Source organism: Podarcis muralis, chromosome W (genome assembly GCF_964188315.1).
Source record: "Podarcis muralis chromosome W, rPodMur119.hap1.1, whole genome shotgun sequence".
NCBI classification, from domain to species: domain Eukaryota; kingdom Metazoa; phylum Chordata; class Lepidosauria; order Squamata; family Lacertidae; genus Podarcis; species Podarcis muralis.
In genome coordinates this window covers 28,484,525-28,511,382 of record NC_135674.1, presented here as the reverse complement: position 1 = coordinate 28,511,382, position 26,858 = coordinate 28,484,525, and the positions used below count along the sequence as shown (strand labels likewise).

At 43.2% G+C, this 26,858-nt stretch overlaps 2 protein-coding genes across 2 annotated transcripts in view; both read left to right on the top strand.

The window, feature by feature from the left end:
- LOC114584510 (unconventional myosin-XVIIIb-like) overlaps positions 1 to 26,858 on the top strand; it is a 653,524-nt gene that overhangs the window by 607,720 nt on the left and 18,946 nt on the right. The gene's annotated exons all lie outside the window — the stretch shown is intronic.
- Positions 11,143 to 18,100, top strand: LOC144326342 (kyphoscoliosis peptidase-like). Its single transcript, XM_077922877.1, has 6 exons — positions 11,143 to 11,269; positions 12,194 to 12,276; positions 13,632 to 13,740; positions 14,977 to 15,094; positions 16,637 to 16,798; positions 17,977 to 18,100. Exons 1-6 carry the CDS (start codon positions 11,143 to 11,145, stop codon positions 18,098 to 18,100), a joined length of 723 nt encoding a protein of 240 aa, XP_077779003.1.

Genomic DNA, 26,858 nt, shown 5'->3' with positions numbered 1-26,858 from the left:
GGCTTATTACAGAGATCTTGTCGTCCTATTGAGAAGAAACAGAATACTCTTCAGGTGGGAATTTCCTCAAGGTCTATCTTTTAAATACAAAGGAAGGAAAATAAGAATAAGGACAGTGAATGACAAAGACAAGTTTTTGAAAGACCACGAGGAGGACTTACAGAAGGAAGTGGAATCTGGAGAGGAGCCGATTGCATCAGGAAAAGGAATTCTAGACATAGCAAACTTATCATTTGGACTTTTTGGCCCAGGGAAAGACACACCACCGACAGAAGAAGAACAACAACTTGGCGCAGTTGGAGGAAAAACTAAGTAATTCACCATGGCTCTGCAACTTCTAAGTTGGAATTGTAATGGACTGAACTCCCCTCGAAAGAGAAAAGGTGTTTTTCATATATTAAGAAAAGAACAATTGGACTTGACTTGTTTACAGGAAACACATGTAATGAGGTTACACAGGAAAATACTTATTAACAAGAGATTGGGACAAGAGTTTATTTCGTCTGACAAAGTCAAAAAGAGAGGAGTGGTGATATATGCAAAGGAAAAATTGCTACCGAAATTTATTTTTAAAGATGAACAAGGAAGATATTTGGCAATTGAAATTCAATTTCAAGGAGAGAAATTTTTGATTGTAGGGGTGTATGCACCGAATGAGGGGAAATCTGATTTCTTTAAGAAGCTGCATGAGATCCTGCTGGACTATATGGACTATAATATAATTCTGATGGGAGACATGAATGGAGTAGTATCTACAAACATGGACAAGGCACAAAAACAGGTAGTCACCAAAGATGGTAGACTACCAAAAACTTTCTTTGAATTGACTGACAATATGGACTTGATTGACATCTGGAGAACTAAGAACCCCCTTGGGAGAGAGGGAACTTTTTTCTCTGAAGCTAAGATGACATGGACTAGAATTGACCAAATTTGGATTACTAGAGGAACGGCACCAAAGATAAATGCTTGGCAGGGGGTTGGACTCGATGGCCCTTGTGGTCTCTTCCAACTCTATGATTCTATGATTCTATAAAGAAAGTGGAAATCTGCCCCAAAACTTGCTCTGACCATAATGCTGTAAAGATGGAGATGAACCAAACAACAACCGGCTCCTTTAGATGGAGGATGAATGACACCCTTTTTAGAGATGAAGAAGTATATAAAAAGGCCCAAAAAACTTTGAGAGACTATTTTGAAATAAATATGGCTACTAATGTTGAAAAAAGAGTAATCTGGGATGCAAGTAAAGCTGTGATGAGAGGGTTCTTGATACAACAGAATGCAATAAAGAAGAGAAGTCGAAATGAGAAAAAAGATAAAATTTTGGAGAAAATAAAAGAAGGGGAGAAAAAACTGAGAGTAAAGCCAAAGTCACAGGAGATTTTGAGAGAAATAAAACTTTATCAAGTACAATATATGGAACTGATGAATCAGGAAATAGAATGGAAAATTAAACAAATGAGACAGAAGACATTTGAATCAGCGAATAAATGTGGGAAACTACTGGCTTGGCAATTGAAAAAAAGACAAAAGCTAAATACCATTACAAATTTGGAAGTAGAAGGAAAAGACATACATAATCCAATCGAGATTAGAAATTGCTTCCAGAAGTATTTCAAACAATTATATGCACAAGGGCCACAGAATGAAATGGACATTGACCGTTTTTTGAAAACAAATGGATTACAAAAAATCTCGCAAGAAAATAAGTTAATGTTGAATTGCAAAATATCTGACCAGGAGATAGAAGGTGCCATTCAAAATATGCAATTGGGCAAGTCTCCAGGACCGGATGGGCTGACTTCCAGATATTACAGATCTTTGAAGGAGTGGTTACTACAACCTTTGAAGGAAGTCTGCAATGAAATCTTGGAAGGGAAAAGGGCACCAGAATTGTGGAAAGAGGCTTATATTACACTTATACCGAAAACAGAGATTGAAAAGACTCAACTTAAGAACTACCGTCCCATATCCTTATTAAATGTGGATTACAAAATTTTTGCTGATATTTTGGCTAAGAGACTGAAAAAAGTATTGATTGAAGAGATTCATAAGGACCAAGCGGGCTTTCTACCGGGAAGACATCTATCTGATAACTTGAGAAACATAATTGACATTTTGGAAAAGCTAGAAGTGAATATTAACACTAAAGCAGTTCTGATATTTGTGGATGCGGAGAAAGCTTTTGACAATATTTCTTGGAGTTTTATGAAAAAGAACTTACAGGGTATGGGGGTAGGCCAAGGTTTTGAAAATGGTATAGGTGCAATATATTCTGAACAAAAGGCCAAACTAATTGTAAATAATGTGGTTACGGAACAATTTAAGATAGAAAAAGGGACACGACAGGGGTGCCCAATTTCCCCATTGCTTTTCATATCGGTCCTGGAGGTCCTGCTGAATATGATTAGAAGGGACCGGTTGGTTAAAGGTATACAGGTCGGAGCCAAACAGTATAAACTGAGAGCATTTGCAGATGACCTAGTTCTGATGTTACAGGAGCCAGAATCTAGTACTAAAAGAGTATTAGAACTAATTCAAGAATTTGGTCAGGTTGCAGGATTTAAACTGAATAAGTCAAAAACTAAGGTTTTAGAGAAAAATTTAACATTGTCTGAAAGAGAGAAGTTTCAGAATGAAACAGGTTTGACTGTGGTTAAGAAAGTGAAATACCTGGGGATTAACATGACAGCAAAAAATTGGAATTTGTTTAAAGATAACTATGAAAAATGTTGGATGGAAGTGAAAAAAGATTTAGAAATTTGGTCAAATTTGAAGCTTTCCTTGTTGGGTCGAATTGCAGTCATAAAGATGAATGTATTGCCTAGAATGTTGTTTTTGTTTCAAACATTGCAAATTGTGGACAAAATGGACTGTTTCAAGAAGTGGCAGAAAGATATTTCTAGATTTGTCTGGCAGGGCAAGAAGCCCAGAATAAAATTTAAGATATTAACTGATGCAAAGGAAAGGGGCGGATTTGCCCTGCCAGACTTTAAACTTTATTATGAATCAGCAGCGTTCTGCTGGCTGAAAGACTGGCTGCTTCTTGAGAACACAGACATTTTGGATTTAGAAGGTTTTAACAACGTTTTTGGGTGGCATGCATATCTGTGGTATGACAAGGTTAAAGTACATAAAGCATTTAAAAACCATATTGTCAGGAAAGCATTGTTTAATGTTTGGATTAGATATAAGGACTTATTGGAGAATAAAACCCCAAGGTGGTTGTCACCAATGGAAGCAAAAGCTCAGAAAAAGCTCAATATGGAGGCCAAATGGCCGAAATATTGGGAAATTTTGGAACAAGAAGGAGACAGATTGAAACTGCAGAGTTTTGAGAAACTAAAAGACAAAGTGCGAGATTGGCTTCATTATTATCAGATAATGGAGGCTTACAATACAGATAAGAAAGTCGGCTTCCAGGTGGAAAAATCTAAATTGGAAACAGAACTGTTAGAATCCAAAACTAAGATTTTGTCAAAAATGTATAACTTGCTGCTGAAATGGAATACTCAGGATGAGACGGTTAAATCTGCTATGATTAAATGGGCGCAAGATGTGGGACATAACATTATGATGGCTGACTGGGAACAGTTGTGGTCCACCGGTATGAAATTTACGGCATGTAATGCCTTAAGAGAAAATATTATGAAAATGATATATAGGTGGTACATGACTCCAGTCAAGCTTGCAAAAATTTACCATTTGCCTGATAATAAATGTTGGAAATGCAAAGAAAATGAAGGTACATTCTTTCACCTTTGGTGGACATGCCCTAAGATTAAGGCTTTCTGGGAAATGATCTATAATGAACTGAAAAAGGTATTTAAATATACCTTCCTGAAGAAACCAGAGGCCTTTCTCCTGGGCATGGTCGGCCAATTGGTGTCAAAGAAGGATAGAATTTTCTTTATGTACGCTACAACGGCAGCAAGAATACTTATTGCAAAGTAGTTGTGATCTATGCATAATAATAATAATAATAATAATAATAATAATAATAATAATAATTTATTATTTATACCCCGCCCATCTGGCTGGGCCTCCCCAGCCACTCTGGGCGGCTTCCATAAAAACCACAAATACAGTAAAATATCACACGTTAAAAACTTCCCTGAACAGGGCTGCCTTAAGATGTCTTCTGAATGTCAGGTAGTTGTTTATCGCTTTGACATCTGCTGGAAGGGCGTTCCACAGGGCGGGCGCCACTACCGAGAAGGCCCTCTGCCTGGTTCCCTGTAGCTTTGCTTCTCGCAATGAGGGAACCGCCAGAAGGCCCTCGGCGCTGGACCTCAGCGTCCGGGCAGAATGATGGGGGTGGAGACACTCCTTCAGGTATACTGGACCGAGGCTGTTTAGGGCTTTAAAGGTCAGCACCAACACTTTGAATTGTGCTCGGAATCGTACTGGGAGCCAATGTAGGTCCTTCAAGACCGGTGTTATATGGTCTCGGCGGCCGCCCCCAGTCACCAGTCTAGCTTCCGCATTCTGGATTAGTTGTAGTTTCCGAGTCACCTTCAAAGGTAGCCCCACGTAAAGTGCATTGCAGTAGTCCAAGCGGGAGATAACCAGAGCATGCACCACTCTGGTGAGACAGTCTGCGGGCAGGTAGGGTCTCAGCCTGCGTACCAGATGGAGCTGGTAAACAGCTGCCCTGGACACAGATTTGACCTGTGCCTCCATGGACAGCTGTGAGTCCAGAATGACGCCCAGGCTGCGCACCTGGTCCTTCAGGGGCACAGTTACCCCATTCAGGACCAGGGAATCCTCCACACCTGCCCGCGTCCTGTCCCCCAAAAACAGTACTTCTGTCTTGTCAGGATTCAACCTCAATCTGTTAGCCGCCATCCAAAGAAAGCCTGTCACCAAAACTTCTTTTTAAAGATGAGCAAGGAAGAATTTTGGCAATTGAAATTCAAATACAAGGGGAAAAATTCTTGATTTTGGGGATTTACGCACCAAATGAGGGGAAATCGGAATTCTACAAGAAGCTGCATGAGACAATGTTGGACTATATGGACTATAATAACATCATTATGATGGGCGATATGAATGGGGTGGTATCTATGAACATGGACAAAGTGCAAAGCCAAAGTATGACAAAAGAGGGCAGGCTACCAAAAACCTTTTTTGAATTAACTGACAATATGGATCTGATTGATATCTGGAGAACAAAAAACCCCTTAGGAAGAGAGGGGACATTCTTCTCTGAAGCCAAAATGACATGGACAAGAATCGACCAAATATGGATAACTAGAGGACTGGCACCTAAGATTAGAAAGGTGGAAATCTGCTCAAAAACCTGCTCCGACAATAATGCAGTAAAGATGGAAATGAAATTAACTCCAACTGGTTCCTTCAGATGGAAGATGAATGACACCTTATTAAGAGACCAGGAGATTGTTAAGAAGGCCCAAAAGAACCTGAGTGATTATTTTGAAGTAAATTTGAGAACTACAGTGGAAAAAAGAGTAATCTGGGATGCAAGTAAAGCGGTTATGAGGGGGTTTCTGATACAACAGAATGCAATTAAAAAAAGAGTTCAGAATGAGAAAAAGGATAAGATCTTGGAGAAAATAAAAGAAGGAGAGAAAAAATTAAGATCGAAACCAAAGTCACAGGAGATTCTGAGAGAAATTAAACTACATCAAGTACAATATATGAAATTGATAAATCAGGAAGTTGAATGGAAAATTAAACAAATGAGACAAAGGACTTTTGAATCGGCAAATAAATGCGGAAAACTGCTAGCATGGCAGTTGAAAAAAAGACAGAAGCTGAACACGGTTACTAACTTAGAGATTGAAGGGAGAAACATTCAGAACCCTGTGGAGATTAGAAAATGCTTCCAGAGATACTTTAAACAACTCTATACCCAAGGGCCGCAAAAAGAGACTGAGATAGATCAATTTCTAACAAATAACGGATTACCAAAACTATCTCAAGAAAATAAGACAATATTGAACTATAAAATAACAGAACAAGAGATTGAAGGTGCCATTCAGAACATGCAATTGGGCAAATCTCCAGGGCCGGATGGGCTAACCTCCAAGTATTATAAGACCTTGAAAAACTATTTAATTCAACCACTGAAGGAGGTTTGCAATGAGATTATGGAGGGGAAGAAGGCACCGGAGTCGTGGAAAGAAGCTTTCATCACACTTATACCTAAATCTGAAACTGAAAAGACACAACTTAAGAACTACCGTCCCATTTCCCTTTTAAATGTGGATTATAAAATTTTTGCAGACATATTAGCAAATAGATTAAAAAGAGTGCTAAATGAAGTGATTCATAAAGACCAGGCAGGCTTTCTCCCAGGCAGACACTTATCTGATAACACAAGGAACATTATTGACATTCTGGAGCTATTGCAAATGAACACTAATACAAAAGCAGTGTTGATTTTTATTGATGTGGAGAAGGCCTTTGACAATATTTCTTGGAATTTTATGAAGAAAAATCTTAAGGGAATGGGAGTGGGACGGGGGTTTGAAAATGGCATAGACGCAATCTATTCAGAACAAAAGGCAAAATTGATAGTTAATAATGTGGTGTCAGAAGAGTTTAAAATTGAGAAAGGAACACGACAGGGTTGCCCTATCTCTCCATTGTTATTTATTTCGGTCCTGGAGGTGCTCTTGAACATGATCAGAAGGGACCGGTTGATTGAAGGAATTCAGGTCGGAGCTAAACAATACAAACTTAAGGCCTTTGCAGATGACCTGGTTTTGACATTACAGGAGCCAGAATCTAGTACGAAAAGGGTTTTAGAACTGATTCAAGAATTTGGTCGGGTGGCGGGATTTAAATTAAACAAGCAAAAAACTAAGGTTCTGGAAAAAAACTTGACAACTATGGAAAAAGAAAGGTTTCAGAGGGAGACAGAGTTAAATGTGGTTAAAAAGGTGAAATATCTAGGGATTAATATGACGGCTAAAAACTTGAATTTATGTAAAGATAATTATGAAAAATGTTGGTCAGAAATCAAAAAGGATCTAGAAATTTGGTCAAAACTGAAGCTTTCCTTGTTGGGTCGAATCGCTGCTATAAAGATGAATGTATTGCCAAAAATGCTGTTTTTGTTTCAGACTTTGCAGATTGTGGACAAGATGGATTGTTTCAAGAGGTGGCAGAGAGATATTTCTAAGTTTGTCTGGCAGGGCAAAAAGCCCAGAATAAAATTCAAAATACTGACTGATGCTAAAGAAAGAGGAGGGTTTGCCCTGCCAGACATGAAACTGTATTATGAATCAGCAGCTTTCTGCTGGTTGAAAGACTGGCTACTTCTAGAGAACACTGATATTTTGGATTTGGAAGGGTTCAACAATGTGTTTGGGTGGCATGCATATCTGTGGTACGACAAGGTCAAAGCTCACAAAGCATTTAAGAACCATATTGTCAGGAAAGCAGTGTTTAATGTCTAGATAAGATACAAAGATTTATTAGAAAATAAGACCCCAAGGTGGTTGTCACCAATGGAAGCTAAGGCTCAGAAAAGACTCAATATGGAGGCCAAGTGGCCAAAATATTGGGAGATATTAGAAAAAGAAGGAGACACATGGAGATTGCAGAGTTTTGAGAAACTAAAAGATAAAGTGCGAGATTGGTTACATTATCGTCAAATTAGGGAGGTTTTCAATATGGACAAAAAAACAGGTTTCCAGGTGGAAAAATCGAAACTAGAAACAGAATTGCTAGAACCCAAAACTAAGGTACTTTCAAGAATGTATAACTTGCTGTTAAAATGGAACACTCAGGATGAAACAGTCAAATCAGCTATGATAAAGTGGGCGCAAGACATTGGCTATAATATTATGTTTGCTGACTGGGAACGGTTATGGACCACTGGTGTGAAATTTACGGCATGTAATGCCTTGAAAGAAAATATTATGAAAATGATATACAGGTGGTACATGACCCCAGTCAAGCTTGCAAAAATATATCATTTGCCAGATAATAAGTGTTGGAAATGTAAAGAAACTGAGGGAACATTCTTTCACCTTTGGTGGACGTGCCCAAAGGTAAAGGCTTTCTGGGAAATGATCTATAATGAACTGAAAAAGGTATTTAAATATACCTTCCCTAAGAAACCAGAGGCCTTCCTTTTGGGCATTGTTGGCCAAATGGTGCCAAAAAAGGATAGAACTTTCTTTATGTACGCAGTAAGAGCAGCAAGAATACTTATCGCAAAACATTGGAAGACACAAGATTTGCCCACTCTGGAAGAATGGCAGATGCAACTGATAGACTATATGGAATTGGCAGAAATGACTGGCAGAATCCGAGACCTGGGAGAAGAGCTGGTGGAAGAGGACTGGAAGAAATTTAAAGACTACTTGCAAAAGTATTGCAAATTGTATGAATGTTAGAATGATGCAGGATATAAGGATAATATGGCATTAGTGACATAGTTGAAAGGAGTATGTGAAAAATGGTCTATAAGAACAAAGGTGAAGTTAGAATAATATTATGTCAAACTTAAATAACTGATAATAAAGGGAAAAATTGGAGACATAATAGTTGAAATGTATAATACAAAATAAGATTTGAAAGAAGGTGAGGCATTGCTGAATAAGATTGTGTAAAAGGGAACACAGAAAAGGGAGATGTGAGGGAGTCTGGAAGGAGGGTTATGAAAACTATAACTAAGAAACTGGTTTTTTATCTCTTTTTTATGTCTTTTTTCTTCTATTTCTTAGGGGTTTTTTATTGTACTTTTTTTTTGGTTTTCTTGATTGATTGTGATGGTGTTTTTTCCTTTTTCCTATCTGGTTGTGAATGTGAAGTTTGTTTTATTGTTTAAAACTTTAATAAATATCTTTAAAAAAACAAACAAAAAACAAAGTATTGGAAGACACAAGATCTACCCACACTGGAAGAATGGCAGATGAAGGTGATGGACTATATGGAACTGGCGGAAATGACTGGCAGAATCCGAGACCAGGGAGAAGAGTCGGTGGAAGAAGACTGGAAAAAATTTAAAGATTACTTACAGAAATATTGCAAAATCAATGAATGTTAGAATGATGTTGGATAGAAGTTAAGTGGTTTTTAGCTGTAATGCCATAAAGGAATATGAAAAAATGGATTATTAACAGGTAAAAATTTAATGTTATAATATTTTATGATTAAAGACTAGGATAAACAAAGAGTTGAAAGGATTTGCTGAACTAACAAATTGAATTGGAATACAAAAAAGGGAGGTGTGAGGAGGTCCGGGAAACAAGCAAATGAAAGATAAGTAATGGAAAGATTGAATTGTTTTTAATTATTTTTATTTTGTATTTTTCTTTTTTTTGTAGTAATATTTTGAAAATCTTAATAAATATCTTTAAATTATATATATATATATTACAGTCAAACCTCAGCTCCCGAACGCCTGCGTTTTGGAACGTTTCGGCTCCCGAACGTCGAAAACCCGGCACATTTCAAAACGATTGTGAGGCAAAGTAAGAGTCCATCAGTTCCTGAGGTGAAATTTTGGGGTGGGGAACGTCTGACCTCTGAGCACATCTTGCCCCCTCCCCAAGTCTTCCCCATTTGGTCCATGAGGCCATTCTCACATGCAGGTAAGGGGTGAGGCTTGACTGATAGGACATGGCTTTCCAAAGCTGCTTTCTTTGCACAGCCCTCAAAGCATGGGACTAGTTGTCAGGATCCTCTGAAGAAATGCAGAAACCAGGGACCCATTGCTAAGCAGGATGGCTCCCCCTTCATATCAACGCAGAACATCCCATTCAGTTGGGCTGAGCCATGGCACTCCTGGCAGAGAGCTCTTTGGCGAGCCAATACTCAGTACTAAGTAGAATTGCCCATCCCTTCAGATCCTTCTGAGCACTAAAAAAGGAGGGAGAGGTTTCTTCCCTTCCCTGTGAAGCCCAAGCTTGCTGAGCTCTTCAAGAGAGAGGTGGGGGCTCCCAAAGGCTTCCCCTCCTTCCTTTAAGCCTGATCTCACTGCAGTCCTAAAAGGGGGAGACTCTCCAAGACTGTAGTGATATTAGGCTCTTTCCCTCCTCCCTTTTAGGCCTGATGTCTCTTTGTTGGTAGTGAAAGGGATTTTGACCCAAGATACAGATCCCAATAAGGATCTGGCACACAAAGTCCAGACGTTTCCCACCTATTCAGCCTAGCTGGAGAGAGCCAACCTGAGGAAGCTGGCACAAGCTTCTATCTAGATGCTTCAAGAAATAGGGTGGGGGCTTGGCAGCGAAATAGAAATTCTAACAAGGCTGATGCGTCTGATAGCTAACCTAAAAAAAGGATCTAATTACTAAATATATATTCTTTTTCATGGAGCACATAGTTAAACTATGGAACTTGTTCCCACAAGAGACAGTAAAGGCCTCGAAACATCGATGGCTTTAAAAGAGCATTAGACACGTCCTTGGAGGAGAGGGCTATCAATGGCTACTAGCATTGATGGCTATGCTCTGCCTTCACAGTTGGAGGCAGAAATGCTTCTGAATACCAGTTGCTGGAAACCACAGGAGGGGAGAGGAAATGAGCAATGGGGACACCTTCTGTATCTGCGCTTCCCCACGCAGGGAACTTTGACACACTCCAGCGCTGGTTTGCTCAAACATGTTATGCTTTCCCCCTTTGTTTTGACTTCATGGATGCTCTTCCTGCTACTCGTCTCCTAATGCCAAGGTCTCCAAGCAAGGGTTTGATAAACCCAGATCAAGCCATGCTCTTCCCTCATCCCTCCAGTTGGGCATTTCATTCCTGGCTCGAAGCACTTAACTGTTCCTCCAAGGAGCGCCTTTCAAGTAGGCTTTCAAGATGGGAGGAGTACAAGCATCAATGCTGCCTCAGGAAGAAGATCTCTATGGTAAATAGAAGCTTATGTATGGCTATTGATCTGGATCCTCTGTGTCAGCTGCAGGGAACCTTTGGCCCTCCAGATGTTGTTGGGTGACAACACCTGTTAGTCCCAGCAAGCATGGCCAGGGATTATGGGAGCTGTACTTCCCCAGCATCTGGAGGGCCAAAGATCCCCTACACCTGCTGTATATATTAATGCTACTTAGTAGTGCTGCGTATCTTAGGAAATCATTTTATGAGCCCGTCACTCAACCACCCAGTGGCGTAGCTAGCCGCTCAGGGGCCCAAGCCACCACGTCACTCCCAGGAGAGATGCGTGGCTCGGGCGCGCTTCTGGCCCCGCGGGAAGTGCTGCCCCCCGTGGTGTGGCGCCCAGTGCCCCCCCCAGCTACATCTCTGCACCCACCTCTTGGGATATCCTGGGAACAAGGCTTGAATGGTAATTTTTTTATATATATAAAATTTTTATTGGGGTTTTTACAATATTACAAAATAGAAAAAGAAAAAATGCATGGCTCGGGCGCGCTACTGGCCCCGCGGGAAGTGCTGCCCCCTGTGGTGTGGCGCCCAGTGCCCCCTCCCACCCCCCCAGCTACATCTCTGCACCCACCTCTTGGGATATCCTGGGAACAAGGCTTGAATGGTAAAAATTAACTGTGCTCAGTGTTATTTTTCTAGAAAAAGAGGTGCCAGAACTCACCACGAACGCTTCCCTTGTTCTTTTACAATGGCAATGGCACCAACCTGAGAGGTGCCAGAACTCAGTTCCAGTGAGTTCTGGCTGGGGGGGAAAGCTGCACTATATTTTTTCCCTCTAAGGCTGGAGCTTCAATATGTGGCATGTGGGTACATTGTCTCCCTCACCTCAAGCAGCCCTGTTTGTGTTCTTGCTATGCTACCATTATAGTTCCTGAAATGAGCTTGCAGTTGGCGTTCTGTTGAATGCATATTGCAGACGGATGCAGTGAAATTTGCAGCCGGGGTTAAGGGATTCCTATCAAAGCCAGATGTTTGGTGCGAAGAGGGCTTCTCTAAGGAGGTACCAGCTCTTCCAGTGGGAAGTGCAAACCATGCCATACGCCTTGTGTACTGTACTCAAAATGGTCTTGCAAGATCAGATCAAAATCCTACCTGGTTCAGCATTCTCCCTCTCCTTCCTTCTGTCTGTGTCCTTTTAAGCAGAGCAACGTTGGTCTACTCCCTGCTGCTGTATTTCCCTTGGGGAGAAGCAGAAAAGGCTCCCTATCTCTATTCCCTATTGGTTCCCTGTATTCCAACCCTTTAAATCACAGCATAGGTCATCCTTTGCTCCCCCTCCCTTTCCCCACTGTTTCAAGAATGACTTTTCCATTTTTGTTCCTAGATTATCCATGGGATAAATCCAATCAGAAATCAATACAAATAGACTTGGCAAAGTTTAAGGAACTGGATGCCTATGCACAGAAGGTATGCTGTCTCTTATTGTGATATATGCAGCAAGGAATTTGCTAGGATGCTGAGGTTTTTAATGTGCATTTGGAATTTGAGAGTGCTTTCAAGTGTCCTCTCCTGATAGGAGGCAATTACTTCTGTTCAGATGGAAGGTCCGAACTGGGAACATCATGAGTCACAAGACCCTGCTCCTGTTTTCCAGAAAACTAACACGGTGGAGCACCTATTCACATGGGCTGCACACACCATGCATTTGAAGAACACCAACTCCCCAAAAGAACTATGGGAGCTGTAGTTTTCCCCTCACAGAGCTACAAATCCTAGAACCCTTAACAAACCACAGGATTCTCTTTCTCTCTCTGTTCGTGCGTGAATTAAATGCATGTATATACACCCATATTTAGTTATTTTGCAGCATTGCTTTGCTTTAAAAATTCAGGAGATAGCTCCAAAGTCAATTCGGAGGAGAGCTAGCAATCATAGGCAATATGAAAGGGTTTGAACGACTCCTCTCTCTTTCACAATTCACTTTCGATCGTATTTATACTACAGACTGAAATTGATTTGGTAGTTATTTCCTCTCCTCGGGGAACTCCGAGTACTATACTTCTGTGAACAAGGCTAGCAGTCATTAACAGAAAATTCTCAGGGCCCTTGCCAAACCACAACTCCCAGGAATCTCTGGGGGGCCTCGCCAGAATTAAACTGGCATAAAATTAATATACTGGTGCAGTAATCAGCCCTGGGTTTCCCCCAGTGCTGTCAAGTGACAACAGTAGGGCCGGCTCAGGATCCAGGGTTGCCTTGGTCCCTCCCTGCCCCCAGAATGCCCCCCCCAGTTGTACTTCCACCCCCCCAAAGGTGCAATCCTGGGGGCGTGGCGCCCGGCACGGTGTGGGGGGGTGCGTGGCGCATGTTGGGGGCGGCCGCAATGGTACCCCCTCCCCGATGGTGCCGGGAGCAGTGCGCTCCCCCCCCCCCCCGTTCCTCTGCCAGTAGCAATGGGGGAACTCTGCACTTGTGGGGAGACAGTAGCAAAGAGGATTTGGGTTTCAGCTGAAGATTGTAGAGATAACATGCCTGTGAACCCTGGAAAAAGGAAAGGTTAATCATGCGTCTCCCTTCAGAACAACTTCCCCCCCAAGGGTACATTTTTGGCAAGTATAATAAATTCTTTGATTGATCAATCAAGTAAAACACATACACTTAATTGACTAACTGTGCAACCCCAGTGAATTCAGCAAGAGACACTCTTGTAAGTGCACGCAGGATTGCACCCTTTAAACAAGTGGACTTAGGTAGAAGAAAGGAACTGGTACCCCCTCGTCCATATTAACTGCTTCCAAGTCTATTTCCCTTCTGTGAAACAGGTGAATGTCAGGAATAGCGTGAAAAACCTGGTGAGTGTCTTGCTCCAAAAAGCCCACAGTGACCTGGAGAAAGTGCGAGCCATTTGGATGTGGATCTGCCACCATATAGGTAGGTGGGGGTACCACCTTTCTGCATACTTGAGTCCCCTTGCCTCTGACAACTTCCGGTATTAAAAGATCAGCCTTTGTCACTGCCCTGCGCCCATGAATCCAGCTCTGTAGCAGAGTTCTTTAGCAGACACCCAGTCCAGTGATTGCCAGCCAAGGAAGATGGATACGTAAGGTCATATCAAAGCAAGTTATATTCAGAGTAGACCGGCTGAAATCAAAGGATGTAAGTAACTCATGGACATTAAATTTAGTGGGTCTACTCCGAGCATGGCTTCTTTGCAGCTGTCTCGGGCATTTTCACCATTTCATAGCCAGTCATGTCAGCTCCATTTGCACAAAGGATTCTGGATTGTAACCTGTGTGGATCAGTGATTTGGTGTTTGGCTCACACAGAGCTTGACTGGGATCTCTGTTCAGCCATGAATCTCAGAAGGGATCAGGAGGTGCTCATTGATAACAGAAATCACTGGGTTAAAGCTCACTGAAAGTGCCGCGGTAGCATTATTATCAATTTACGATGGGGTGGAAGGTTTGCAGGCTATGAAGGACTCGCTCACAAATTTATTGAAAGCTGCACGAATTATGATAGCTAGCAAGTGGAAGGGGCAAGCAGAATATAAAATGGGAAAATGGTATGAAGAGGTGTGGGATATATAGCTATTAATGATAAATGAACATGTGCCATTAAGGTAAGACAGGGAATATGCAGGAGGAATGATTTTGAGGAGATATGGAGGGTGTTTGTAGAATTTGTACTGTTACAACGGAAAGGGGTCAAACCATCGCTAGAGGTGTTGAAATTTGGGGAGGTTGGATAGTTACAATGGAATGGTCTCGCTGGTGGGGTGCACATTTTTATTCTTATTTATTTATTCTTATTACTTTGTCAAAATAAAGTAAAGGTCGCAGCACGGGAGGAGAGAAGGTGTCTCCCGACTCCTAACCCTTGCACCAGTGTGCATTTTTATTTGACAACAAGACCCTGGGTCTACACAAAGCAGATTTACGAGTGCTTCCAGACTTTCTCTTTTGAGGTGCGATTCAATCACATATGGGCAAATTCATGTTGTGCAATCAAAAGTTCATTTGGAGCTCTTGCAAGACAAGCCACCCCACCCCCCAATCAGATTTTGGAAACCAGGAAAGATATCGAGAAACACGATGGAAAGTGTTGCAAAGTGTTGCCACCCCACAAGCAAATCAGAATGGGTGCTCATTGTCTTTATTTCTACAGAATATGATGTGGAAGGCTGCTATAACCTGGACAAGGTGTCATTTAAACCAGCTGATGTCCTTCAGTCAGGAAAGGCTATTTGCGGTGGATACGCTCGACTCTTTCAAGAAATGTGCAGGTAACTTCTGTTGGCTCCAGCCATCATGGCAAGTGGTTGTTACTTGGCTGTAGCGATAGGAGATCTGGAGAGCCACAGGTTCCCCACCCCTTGCCCTAGGCAGCCATCTCCATGCTTAGGCGTGATCAACTCGCACATGACAGCCCTCAGAAATAAGTAAATCAATAGATTTTAAGCAGAAAATGGCGGGAGAGAGCTGGAGAGTCCTCATGGCTCATGAGGAGACCCTCCCCAGAACCCAAAGAGGACTTCAGTGGGAGCGGAGGAAGCCCCAAAGAGAACGGAGGCACAGTGGGGCTTTGTTTAGGCTGCTCAGCCTCCCCACCTAGTAGCTGACACACGTCACAGCATGGCAGCTGCTGCTGCTTTTCCACAGGTCCTCCAGCCAGCTCCAGAGCTTCAACTCTAGTTGAAAGGAGTGTTGTGGGGAGAGAGAGCTGGAGAGCAGGGAAAAATGAGCTTTTTTTAGTGTGTGCTCCTACTTACACAGGGACACGGGTGGCGCTGTGGTCTAAGCCACTGAGCCTCTTGGGCTTGCCGATCAGAAGGTCGGCGGTTCAAATCCCCACGACGGGGTGAGCTCCCGTTGCTCGGTCCCAGCTCCTGCCAACCTAGCAGTTCGAAAACATGCCAAAAAGTGCAAATAGATAAATAGGTACTGCTCGGGCGGGAAGGTAAACGGCGTTTCCGTGCGCTGCTCTGGTTTCGGTGTTCTGTTGCGCCAGAGGCGGCTTTGTCAGGCTGGCCACATGACCCGGAAAAACTGTCTGCGGACAAACGCCGGCTCCCTCGGCCTGTAAAGTGAGATGAGTGCCGCAACCCCAGAGTTGTCTGTGACTGGACTTAACTTTCAGGGGTCCTTTACCTTTACCCTACTTACACAATTTTTGCTTATGTGCATGGGGTTCCGGAACATGACCCACCATGTAAGTGGAGGAATGCCCACACTGTGAATGATCCTGAAGCAAACTTGCATATATAGGGCTGCATTGAATTGAGTAGATCCACTGGAATCCATAGACTTAAAAATTACTTGAATTTAATGGGTCTCTTCCCTGTGTGACTTAGTTCCTCATCCATACTTACCTTTGCTCTGTGCTTTATAGGCACAGGTCCTGGCTTTCCAGGTCCGTGTCCAAATGTTGTTGTTGTTGTTTCATCCCAGGAAAACTTGTGTTTTCCTGCCAAATTGGAGCAAATGAGAATCTGTGGAGAACCTGATTGCTGTTTTCTCTGATCCAGCAAAATGAAGGACGGCCACTCCAGCCTATCAAAGCGGTGAAAGCAACCACTTGTCCTCTTGGTAGCAACACTGTTCCTGAATACCTTCCTTCCCCTCTCAGTATTGCAGGGATACAGTGCCAGTATTTGATAGGCAGCTGCAGCGTAAAGGGGAAGAGCGACCATGCCTGGAATGCTGTCCGCATTGATGGAAGGTGGCATCTCTTAGACTGCACCTGGGGAAGTGGCTCTGTGAATACTGCTTTTAGCAAGTTCACTTGGTAGCAACACTGTTCCTGAATACCTTCCTTCCCCTCTCAGTATTGCAGGGATACAGTGCCAGTATTTGATAGGCAGCTGCAGCGTAAAGGGGAAGAGCGACCATGCCTGGAATGCTGTCCGCATTGATGGAAGGTGGCATCTCTTAGACTGCACCTGGGGAAGTGGCTCTGTGAATACTGCTTTTAGCAAGTTCACTTTCAGGTACGTTGTTAGGCAGACCAGGCAGAGCGTGGGACACACTGAGGGGATAGCAGAAGAAGAAGAGTTTGGATTTGATATCCCGCTTTCTCACTACCCTAAGGAGTCTCAAAGCGGCTAATATTCTCCTTTCCCTTCCTCCCCCACAACAAACACTCTGTGAGGTGAGTGGGAGTGGGGCTGAGAGACTTCAGAGAAGTGTGACTAGCCCAAGGTCACCCAGCAGCTGCAGGTGGAGGAGCAGGGAAGCGAACCCGGTTCCCCAGATTACGAGTCCACCGCTCTTAACCACTACACCACACTGGCTCTCACAGTTAACTTCATTTGCTTTCAGGTGGTTTTGTTTTGCTTGGACCACTTGTCAGAGTTTGCAATTTGATGGCCGCAGGGCTGATTAATGTAAGCAAGTGCAATAAGAATGCTGCAGCTAGGTTGGTGACTGGGAGCGGCCGCCGAGACCATATAACACCGGCCCTGAAAGACCTACATTGGCTCCCAGTACATTTCCAAGCACAATTCAAAGTGTTGGCGCTGACCTCTAAAGCCCTAAATGGCCTCGGCCCAGTATACCTGAAGGAGTGTCTCCACCCCCATCCTTCAGCCTGAGGTCCAGCTCTGAGGGCCTTCTGGCAGTTCCCTCACTGTGAGAAATGAGGTTACAGGGAACCAGGCCTTCTCAGTAGTGGCGCCCGCCCTGTGGAACGCCCTCCCATCAGATGTCAAGGAAATACAATAACTATCTGACTTTTAGAAGACATCTGAAGGCAGCCCTGTTTAGGGAAGTTTTTACTGTTTGAAGTGTTATTCCGTGCAGAGTGGCTGTGGAGGCCCGGCCAGATGGGCGGGGGTATAAGTAATATTTCATTATTATTATTGTTATTATTATTATTATTATTATTATTATTATTATTATTATTAAGCCATGGGCATGGAGTGTCCTGATGGCAGGGATAGATACCATCTATTTATCCTCTTTGAACAGTTCTGGAGTGTTGTGCTTATTCTGGGCTACATGTGTAAAATCTGGGGATTCTGGAGGCGGGATTGTTGCAACACAGCAGCTTCCTCAACCAGATGCCCTCCAGCTGCTCTGGATCACCACTCTGTTTGCCTGCCTGGCCCTGGTGCTGATTTAGGCATTATTATGAAATACTAGACTATTGCGCTTTCTCCTTTTGCAGGTACGATGAGTTTTACTTCCTTACTCACCCCGCTCTGTTTATTAAGAAGCACTTCCCTGAGGACCCCAAGTGGCAGCTTCTGAAACAGACGGTGACACTGGAGCATCAGCATGATCTGACTTAAATGCAGAAGGACTGACCGTCGCAGTCATAAGAACATCAACCACTGAAAATGGGTAAAGTCAATTAGAAGCATCTGTCTTGTTCCCTTTGATATCACAGTTACATCCACAATCAGCCTCATGTACAAGCTGTTACTGCAGTGTAGATAACAGGGATGGAGAACCAGAGGCCCTTTCAGAGGTCCTGCACTACAACTTATCCAGAATGCGGCAGCTAGACTGGTGACTGGGAGCGGCCGCCCAGACCACAGAACTTGAAAGACCTACATTGGCTCCCAGTCCATTTCCGAGCACAATTCAAAGTGTTGGTGCTGACCTTGAAAGCCGCCTAAACGGCCTCGGTCCAGTAGACCTGAAGGAGCGTCTCCACCCCCATCGTTCTGCCCGGACACTGAGGTCCAGCCCCGAGGGCCTTCTGGCGGTTCCCTCACTGCGAGATGCCAAGTTACAGGGAACCAGGCAGAGGGCCTTCTCGGTAGTGGCTCCCGTCCTGTGGAACGCCCTCCCATCAGATGTCAAAGGAATAAACAACTATCTGATGTTTAGAAGACATCTGAAGGCAGCCCTGTTTAGGGAAGTTTTTTAATGACTGATGTTTTAATGTATTTTTAAGCTCCTGTTGGAAGCCGTCATCCCTGACTATCATGTGGTTGATGGGACATAAGAATTCAGCAACATCTGGAGGAAATCAGAGTGGCGAAGGCTGGTTTAGCACACCACCCCAGACTCTCAGCTGTGGTTAATGTTATAAAGTTATAGAGTTATTATAGAGTTGGAAGGGACCACAAGTGTCATTTTGCCTAACCCCCAGCAATGCAGGATTATTATTTTTGAGGCTCAAACCCACGACCCTGAGATTAAGAGTTTAAACAAGCTAGCTGGATGAGCCATGGTTTAAAGATGGCTTATCAAACCAATCAACCAGGGTTAACAATAAGCATAGTTCATCAGATTTGGGTGAGGCAACAAGCTGTGGTTAAGCCTAACGAGGATGTAGTTTCCAAACTCTTCACCGCTTGTGTAGAGGGAGGAGGGGGGAATGTGTGAGCCCACGCTTGCTTTGGCTCATTCCCAGCATACTAAACCATGGTTTCACTTGACATCTGAACTGGGTCTGTAAGTATCGACCTTAGATACCTTTGTTTGCCCCTAGTGCTGATTTAGATAGTGTTGCTAAATACTGCACTATTGACCTCTCTTTTTCAGGTACCATGTGATTTACTTCCTCAACCATCCTGTTCTGATTATTAGCACTTCCCAGATGATCCCAAATGGCAGCTTCTGAAGCAGACTTCTGCACCTGCAGCAGCTTGAATGGAATCCGCCTACCGTGTAATTTGATATCCTTCAAGGACAGTCACTTGTCTCGGGCATCACTGCTAAACTGACCACGGTTTTGATGCACAGGGTTTTTAGCTTGACACAAAGTTTTTAAAAATGGAAAACATATATAATATATATAACATGATACTTGTTTCAATGAGCTAAAATTGATTGCAGTAGCTATTTACAAATTTACAGTATAACAAAGAAATCGGGGAGGTGTTCCAGGATTTCTTTTTAAAGGCCGTATCAAAAAATGAGTAAAGTGGGAAACCCTAGATTGATTTTGAAAAGCAGATAATGAAAGGGTACAATTAATGTTTAGGCATAAACTTGTTCATATAAAAATGTGTTGAATCCATCCTTTACAGTACAGCAACACAAATCATTAGCATTTTATCCACCATATTCTTGAGACACCCTAATGTGGTCCTATCCATTCACTTAAAGTAGTAGCAGATTTTATATATATATATAGCAAACAGTAAATAAAAAGAGTACAATCCATAAATTGGTGCAAACTTTTGGGGCTTGCCTTTGATTTCCCAGTGTGTTTGTAAATGCAATAAAGTTTCACTGTTCTCCGCCAAATGTGTCCTTGTGTTTTGTTCCTCTTGCTTGATTCAGTTGTTTAATATGTGGCAATGTAATAAATTTACAGTCGTACCTTGGATCCCGAACGCCTTGCAAGTCGAACGTTTTGGCTCCCAAAAGCTGCAAGCCCGGAAGTGAGTGTTCCGGTTTGCGAACGTTATTTGGAACCCGAGCGTCCAACGCGGCCTACGAGGCTTCCGATTGGAAGCCACGCCTTGGTTCCCAAACATTTTGGAAGACGAACGGACTTCCAGAACGGATTCCGTTCGACTTCCGAGGTACGACTGTACCTACAGCATGATCACATCTTACGCGCAGAGGCATATCTAGGGGTTCTCTATGTAGAGGTGAAGGGGGTAAGGTCCTGAAAACTGCTGCTACTTAGGGGTCTAAAACAGATACATTTTTACTTAGCTTTAACACACTTACAACTGTTATTTTATAGTGCAGAGCAACAGGGACAGAAGGAACCATGAGAGAAGCGGTGACTGGCTTCACGGTTTTCCCCACATAATGGTTTTTTACACGGCACGCGCACACCTTGTGATTAATATTATGGCACTGTTACCACGCTGTGGACTTCAAACTTATTTCCTCACCCCCAAATGTATTGATACATTGCCCAGCCTTAAAGTATGTGTGTGTGCTCTATGCAAAAATCACCATGCGGGAAAAACTGTGAAGCCAGCTAGTGCCTCTACATAGCTCCATCCTGATTGCAGACATGGTGATATATTGGTACATTGCAAAATTTAGCTGGTGCTCTATCACGATTTTGAAAACCAGGTAACATCTAGCCCTCCTCTCAAACCTTGTTATTCTTCGAAAAGAATTTGTCTAAGTTTGCTTAAGTAAGTGGCTTAAAAGTGTGGGTTTGGATTAAGAAAAGAGGAGAAATGATTCCCTACAACAGGTAACTTATCAGTTTTCGTGAAAGGTGTCAACTTTGAGAGAAAGCAGTATTATTTGTGATGGCTAAAAGGTAAAGGGACCCCTGACCGTTAGGTCCAGTCGCGGACGACTCTGCGGTTGCGCGCTCATCTCGCTCTATAGGCCGAGGGAGCCGGCATTTGTCCGCAGACAGTTTTTCCGGGTCATGTGGCCAGCATGACTAAGCCGCTTCTGGCGAACCAGAGCAGCGCACGGAAATGCCGTTTACTATTTATCTACTTGTACTTTGATGTGCTTTCGAACTGCTAGGTTGGCAGGAGCAGGGACCGAGCAACGGGAGCTCACCCCGTCAAGGGGATTCGAACCGCCGACCTTCTGATCGGCAAGCCCAAGAGGCTCAGTGGTTTAGACCACAGCACCACCCGTGTCCCTACACAACACAAAACACTGTTGCTGTCTGTAGGTTTTATTTTTATTTTTTTTACCTTATATTTTGGAAATGTACATCCAGGTTTTATTTCCTTTAAATTTGAAGGGGGGGACCAAGAGAGTGGGGCCCTAAACTATAGCTTGTTTAGCTTACATGTAAATACGGCACTAGGGGCTGCCTGCCCTGCTCACTCTGCTAAGCCTAGACTAACCGATCCAATAGGAATCCAACCCCTCCGACAATCCAATATTGTGTCCTACATTTCTAAGCAGTGAAAAGTTCTGGAGCAGCAATACAGGGAGAAAGGGTACCAGGGGTAGGGGGGCTTGTAAACTGGCCACATATGGTTGATCTGTCTGGACTGAGATCAAGTCATACTCAAGCCACAAAGCTCTGTTTTGACGCTTTGTTCTTTGCTTGAATTCCCCAGAATTCCCCCTCGCTCTCTAAACCGAAAGCACAAGCATTTCCTCCACCCTCTAGAAATAATGTAATAGCTTAAGGAATCATTTACCTCGAGAGAAACAGAGACTCCTGCAGCAATACCCAATCTTCAAAGTTGAACAATCATCACCTGGACGTCCTCACTGAGCATCGACGCCAAAAGGTAAGCAGAGCATCCCGATTTGTTTGGGTCTCTTACAAAAACAGCATTTGTGAAATGAAACAACTGACTTCGCGAATGAGATATCTACTTAATGGTGACTGGCAAATTTTGCAGACTGGCATTCTAGGACAGTTGCCTTGGAGGAAACGTCTCTGTCACAAAATGACAGTACACTTCTCTACTTAATGAGGTCAAGGCGAACAAGTGAAATGTTGAGGGCTAGTCACTTGTGGACTTATTTGCAAAGCTACGGTAGGCCCTGCATTATTTTCAGCATGGTGGCTAAGTTTTGATTTGTAACCAGAAATTCCTAGAGGTCTTTCCTAAAGCAAAGACACATAGAATTGTGCTGTTCCTCTGTAAGAAAAAGAAATAATAATCTTTTGTTATAGTTTTATCTGTCTCCCAAATATGATGGGGGAAATTTATTCTGGGGCTCAGCACTAATACATGTTTCTTGTACTACGTGCAAAGGGGTTTCTCGATCATGCCCATTTTGGACTTTCTGAGGACTGAAAAACCCTGAATTTAAAGGGCAAAAGGTCCAGGGGAACAATGGGGTGGGAAGTATCTCATCTGAAGGCCCATATATTCATGGGGAGACAGGGTGATGCAAATCTACTCTAGACTGCAAATTCTGCTCTGGTGCAGGCAAGTCCTAAGTTCATAGTGTGGACACAGCCAGCCTCCAAAGCTGCTTTAGGCTGCAATTCTAAACCCACTTGCCTGAGAGTAAGCCCCACCAAATTCAATCAGACTTACAGTTGTACCTTGGTAGTCAAACGGCTTGGCTCCCAAACAAATCGGCTCCCAAACGCCGTAAATCCAGAAGTGAGTGTTCCAGTTTTTCGGAAGCCAAACGTCCGACGCGGCTTCCGCTTGAGTGCAGGAAGCTCCTGCAGCCAATCGGAAGCGGCGCCTTGGTTTTCAAGTGGTTTTGGGAGGCGAATGGACTTCCGGAACGGATTAAGTTCAAGAAGCAAGGTACCACTGTATTGAAAACATAATATCACAATTAAATTATATGAAAATGATATGAAGTGGAATTATGAATGATATATAACTTATACTTTTAGAAGATACCTGAAGGCAGCCCTGTTTAGGGAAGTTTTTAATGTTTGATGTTTTATTGTATTTTTAATATTTTGTTGGAAGCCTCCCAGAGTGGCTGGGGAAACGCAGCCAGATGGACGGGGTATAAGGAATAAATGATGATGATGATGATTATGATGATGATGATGATGATGAAAATAGTATAGTAATTAATACCAAAAAATACTACACCCCATTCCCTGCAAAAAGAAGGACGCCCTAAAAACAAACTGAGCACACCTCTTATATCAATCGGCAATGGGAACAGGAGATGGACCTTTCCATTAATTATATGTGGGCAGATCCACATAAAACATAGACTATGAATTGCCGAAATCTACCTGGCAGGGGAGGAAATGTGCAATTGGGACTTCAGGGAACTTTGACACACTGCTGTGCTGTTTTGTCCAAACTTGTTCTGCTTTCACTTTTGTTTTGGCGCCGTAAGTGCTGTTCCTGTTACTCTTATCATATGCCAAGGTCTCCATCAAAAGCAGAAATTGCGTGCACGAAAGTTGAAACAACTTCTACGGAACAGAAACACAACGTGGCATTGTGTCATCGGTCTTGATCCATCAAGGGTGCTCTATTGTGTGCACGAAACATACCAGAGCTGCTGGGTGCGATGGCTATCAGGGCTTCAAGTAAAAGTAGTGATTATTTATTTCACCACTGAGGGAGGGTGGCACTCTGCACATGCTCAGGCACTCACTCGTTTATTATGGCTTGAACATGAGAGGTAAGTGGAACAGCCGTGCACAAAGGCAGCATACCTCTAACGTAAGAACATAAAAAGAGCCTGCTGGATCAGGCCAATGGCCCAACTATTCAAGCATCCTGTTCTCACAGAAGCTGAGCAGATGTGTGTGGAAAACCCATAAAAATAAAATATCAGGGCCGGGCAATCTGTGGCCATACAGATGGTCTCAGCCAGCATGGCTAATGGTCAGGGATGGTGGGCATTGCAATATATGTTTTAATGTACATATTGTCTCATCCCAAGGATAACCATTTTGTAGCCTTTCAAGAGGAAAGGAGAACAAGGATCAACTCTGTCCCAGAAACAATCTGATGGGAAATCGGTACTGATGGACTTGATGCAGTTTAAGGAACTGGATGCCCATGTGTTGAAGGCATGCTGTCTCTTATTGTGATATATACAGTGTGGAATTATAGTCCTGTAAGGAATCTGCTAGAATGCTGAGGGTTTTTTTTCATGTGGATTTGGAATTTGATAGTACAGTGGTACATTGGTTCTCGAATGTAATCCGTTCTGGAAGTCCATTTGACTTCCGAAGCACATACATTTAATTATAGAATCATAGAATCATAGAATCATAGAATCATAGAATCATAGAATCATAGAATCATAGAATCATAGAATCATAGAATCATAGAATCATAGAATCATAGAATCATAGAGTTGGAAGAGACCACAAGGGCCATCGAGTCCAACCCCCTGCCAAGCAGGAAACACCATCAGAGCACTCCTGACATATGGTTGTCAAGCCTCTGCTTAAAGACCTCCAAAGACGGAGACTCCACCACACTCCTTGGCAGCAAATTCCACTGTCGAACAGCTCTTACTGTCAGGAAGTTCTTCCTAATGTTTAGGTGGAATCCTCCTAATGTTTAGGTGGAATTGACCAGCTGTGCAACCCTGAGCAGTTTTACTCACTGAGTAGCCCCACTGAGTTTAGCAAGATTGACCCTCTTGTAAGTGCCTGTAAAAATGCACCCAACATTTTCTTTAAACAAGTGTCAGGCTTAGAGAGAAAAAGGTAAAGGTAAAGGGACCCCTGACCATTAGGTCCAGTCGTGGCCGACTCTGGGGTTGCGACGCTCATCTCGCTTTATTGGCCGAGGGAGGCAGCGTACAGCTTCCAGGTCATGTGGCCAGCATGACTAAGCCGCTTCTGGCGAACCAGAGCAGCAGAACTATTACTTTAGCAAATAATAATTGCTGTTGTGCAAGAAACTGATTTCTGCAGTTATTGCTATACCATCTAATTGTAATCGTGACTGATAGCTTTTCAAATAAAGTTTCTCAAGACAAAAGCAAGAATGTCATGTTTAAATGCATATTGTATTTTTTAAACATAGTTATAGTAAGTTGGGAACCCAAATAAAGCAGAAGCACGAGGGCCAACTTGTGTTTTTGGCAATCTAGTAAGGTAAAGTCAGGGAAGTAATTATGGCAGTCCTAAAAAGAGGTTTAAATGACACACATGACAACACTTTTATGCTAGGTAAGTTGCACATTGTGGTGTTATGTTGATCAAAAGAAATACTGCATGTAAAACACATTTCAAGTAGCATCTCATCATATTTCTTAACACTAAGAACTCCAAAGAAGAGAATAAAGTTAAAACATATGGCTTTTTCTTTTCATTTGTTGAGTGTGTGTGTGTGTGTATTTGTGACAAGCATAATATGCTAAACTCTCATGAGTTTATTTTCGTAAGCTCATCTGATTTTGTTCCTCATATTGCTCACATGCAGGGCTCCAAACCCAGAAATAGCCCTAAAACGTCATATAGACGTCACAAAAAGGAGTGAAAAAAGGAGTGAACATGCGGTCCGCCAAGCTGCACAGAGGTCCGGAACTAAACCCTTACACAAAACGAGGATTGCCTGTACCATACTCTGGACTTCTAAGCCAGTGGTTCCCAAACTTTCTGGGGCTGCTGCCCGCTTGGTTCCATAGACTCATCCCCAGTGCCTCCTACAGTCCCACTCTATAAAAAGCATTACAGGGGAACCTTGGTTGTTGAATACTTTGGAAGCCGAACAATTCAGAACCTGAACGCCGACAACCCGGAAGCGAATGCTTCCATTTTTGAATGCACCTCGGAAGTCGAACGGAAGTCCATTTTTAAAAAAGAATTTGCCGATCGGCAATTGATCCTTGGTTGTCAAATGTTTCGGAAGTCGAACGGTCTTCCGGAACGGATTATGTTCGACAACCGAGGTTCCACTGTACAGTCGTACCTTGGAAGTCGAACGGAGTCCGTTCCAGAAGTCCATTTGACTTCTGAAACGTTTGGAAACCAAAGTGAGGCTTCTGATTGGCCTCAGGAAGCTCCTGCAGCCAATCAGAAGCCGTGGAAGCCCCACTGGACGTTCGGCTTCCAAAAGAACGTTTGACTCCCAAGGCATTCGGGAGCAGAGGTACAACGGTATTCAGAATAGTGGTTTGCATGACCAACTAAGGAAGATAATAACGCAATAAAATTCAAAACAGCAACGATCAATTGCACATTTAGTCCAAATCCAGTTAAAACTATTTAGTTCAATTAAATCAGTAAAATCGATGAGCTTGATTGAGTGATACCAGTTTTTCAAATTCTGATAGTTATACCCCCAATGCCCCTCTTGCCTCCTAGCACCCTCTGGTTAATCCCACAGCCTGTGCCCACTCTGGGAACCCCTGTTCTAAGCAGAGCTGGGAGGCCCCACAGGGGGGCGAAGGGACTGTTGCTGTCGCTGGCAATGCTGCTAGTGTTTGTGAGGAGCCAGGAGAGAGGCCAAGAGTTGGGAGCCCTTTACCCACCAGAGGGGGTGCAGGAAAACGTCCTGGGAGCCCTGGGAGCAGTGGGGGGGCAGTGAGCGGTGGAAGCTCAGAGACGCCTCTTTCTCCAAAAGCTGCTGAGAGCTGTTTACGTCGTGAGCCTGGGAAGCTGAAAAGAGCTAAAGGCTCCAAGGTCAGCCACCTGCAGCAAAGACAGATAAGAGCTTCAGAGTTGTGTGGGAACGCCGAGGCAAGTCCGGTCTCCAAGGCAACTGAGAGAGTTGCATCTACGGAAGCTTTGAAGGTCGTGAG

What these genes read in the sequence shown, in the direction of transcription:
- LOC144326342 (XM_077922877.1), top strand. Translation starts at nt 11,143, where the DNA reads ATGCGTGGCTCGGGCGCGCTTCTGGCCCCGCGGGAAGTGCTGCCCCCC. An exon ending in CTGGGAACAAGGCTTGAATG is followed by an intron (nt 11,270 to 12,193) that starts GTAATTTTTTTA and finishes TTTTGTTCCTAG; the next exon opens with ATTATCCATGGGATAAATCC. An exon ending in TTTAGCAAGTTCACTTTCAG is followed by an intron (nt 16,799 to 17,976) that starts GTACGTTGTTAG and finishes CTCCTTTTGCAG; the next exon opens with GTACGATGAGTTTTACTTCC.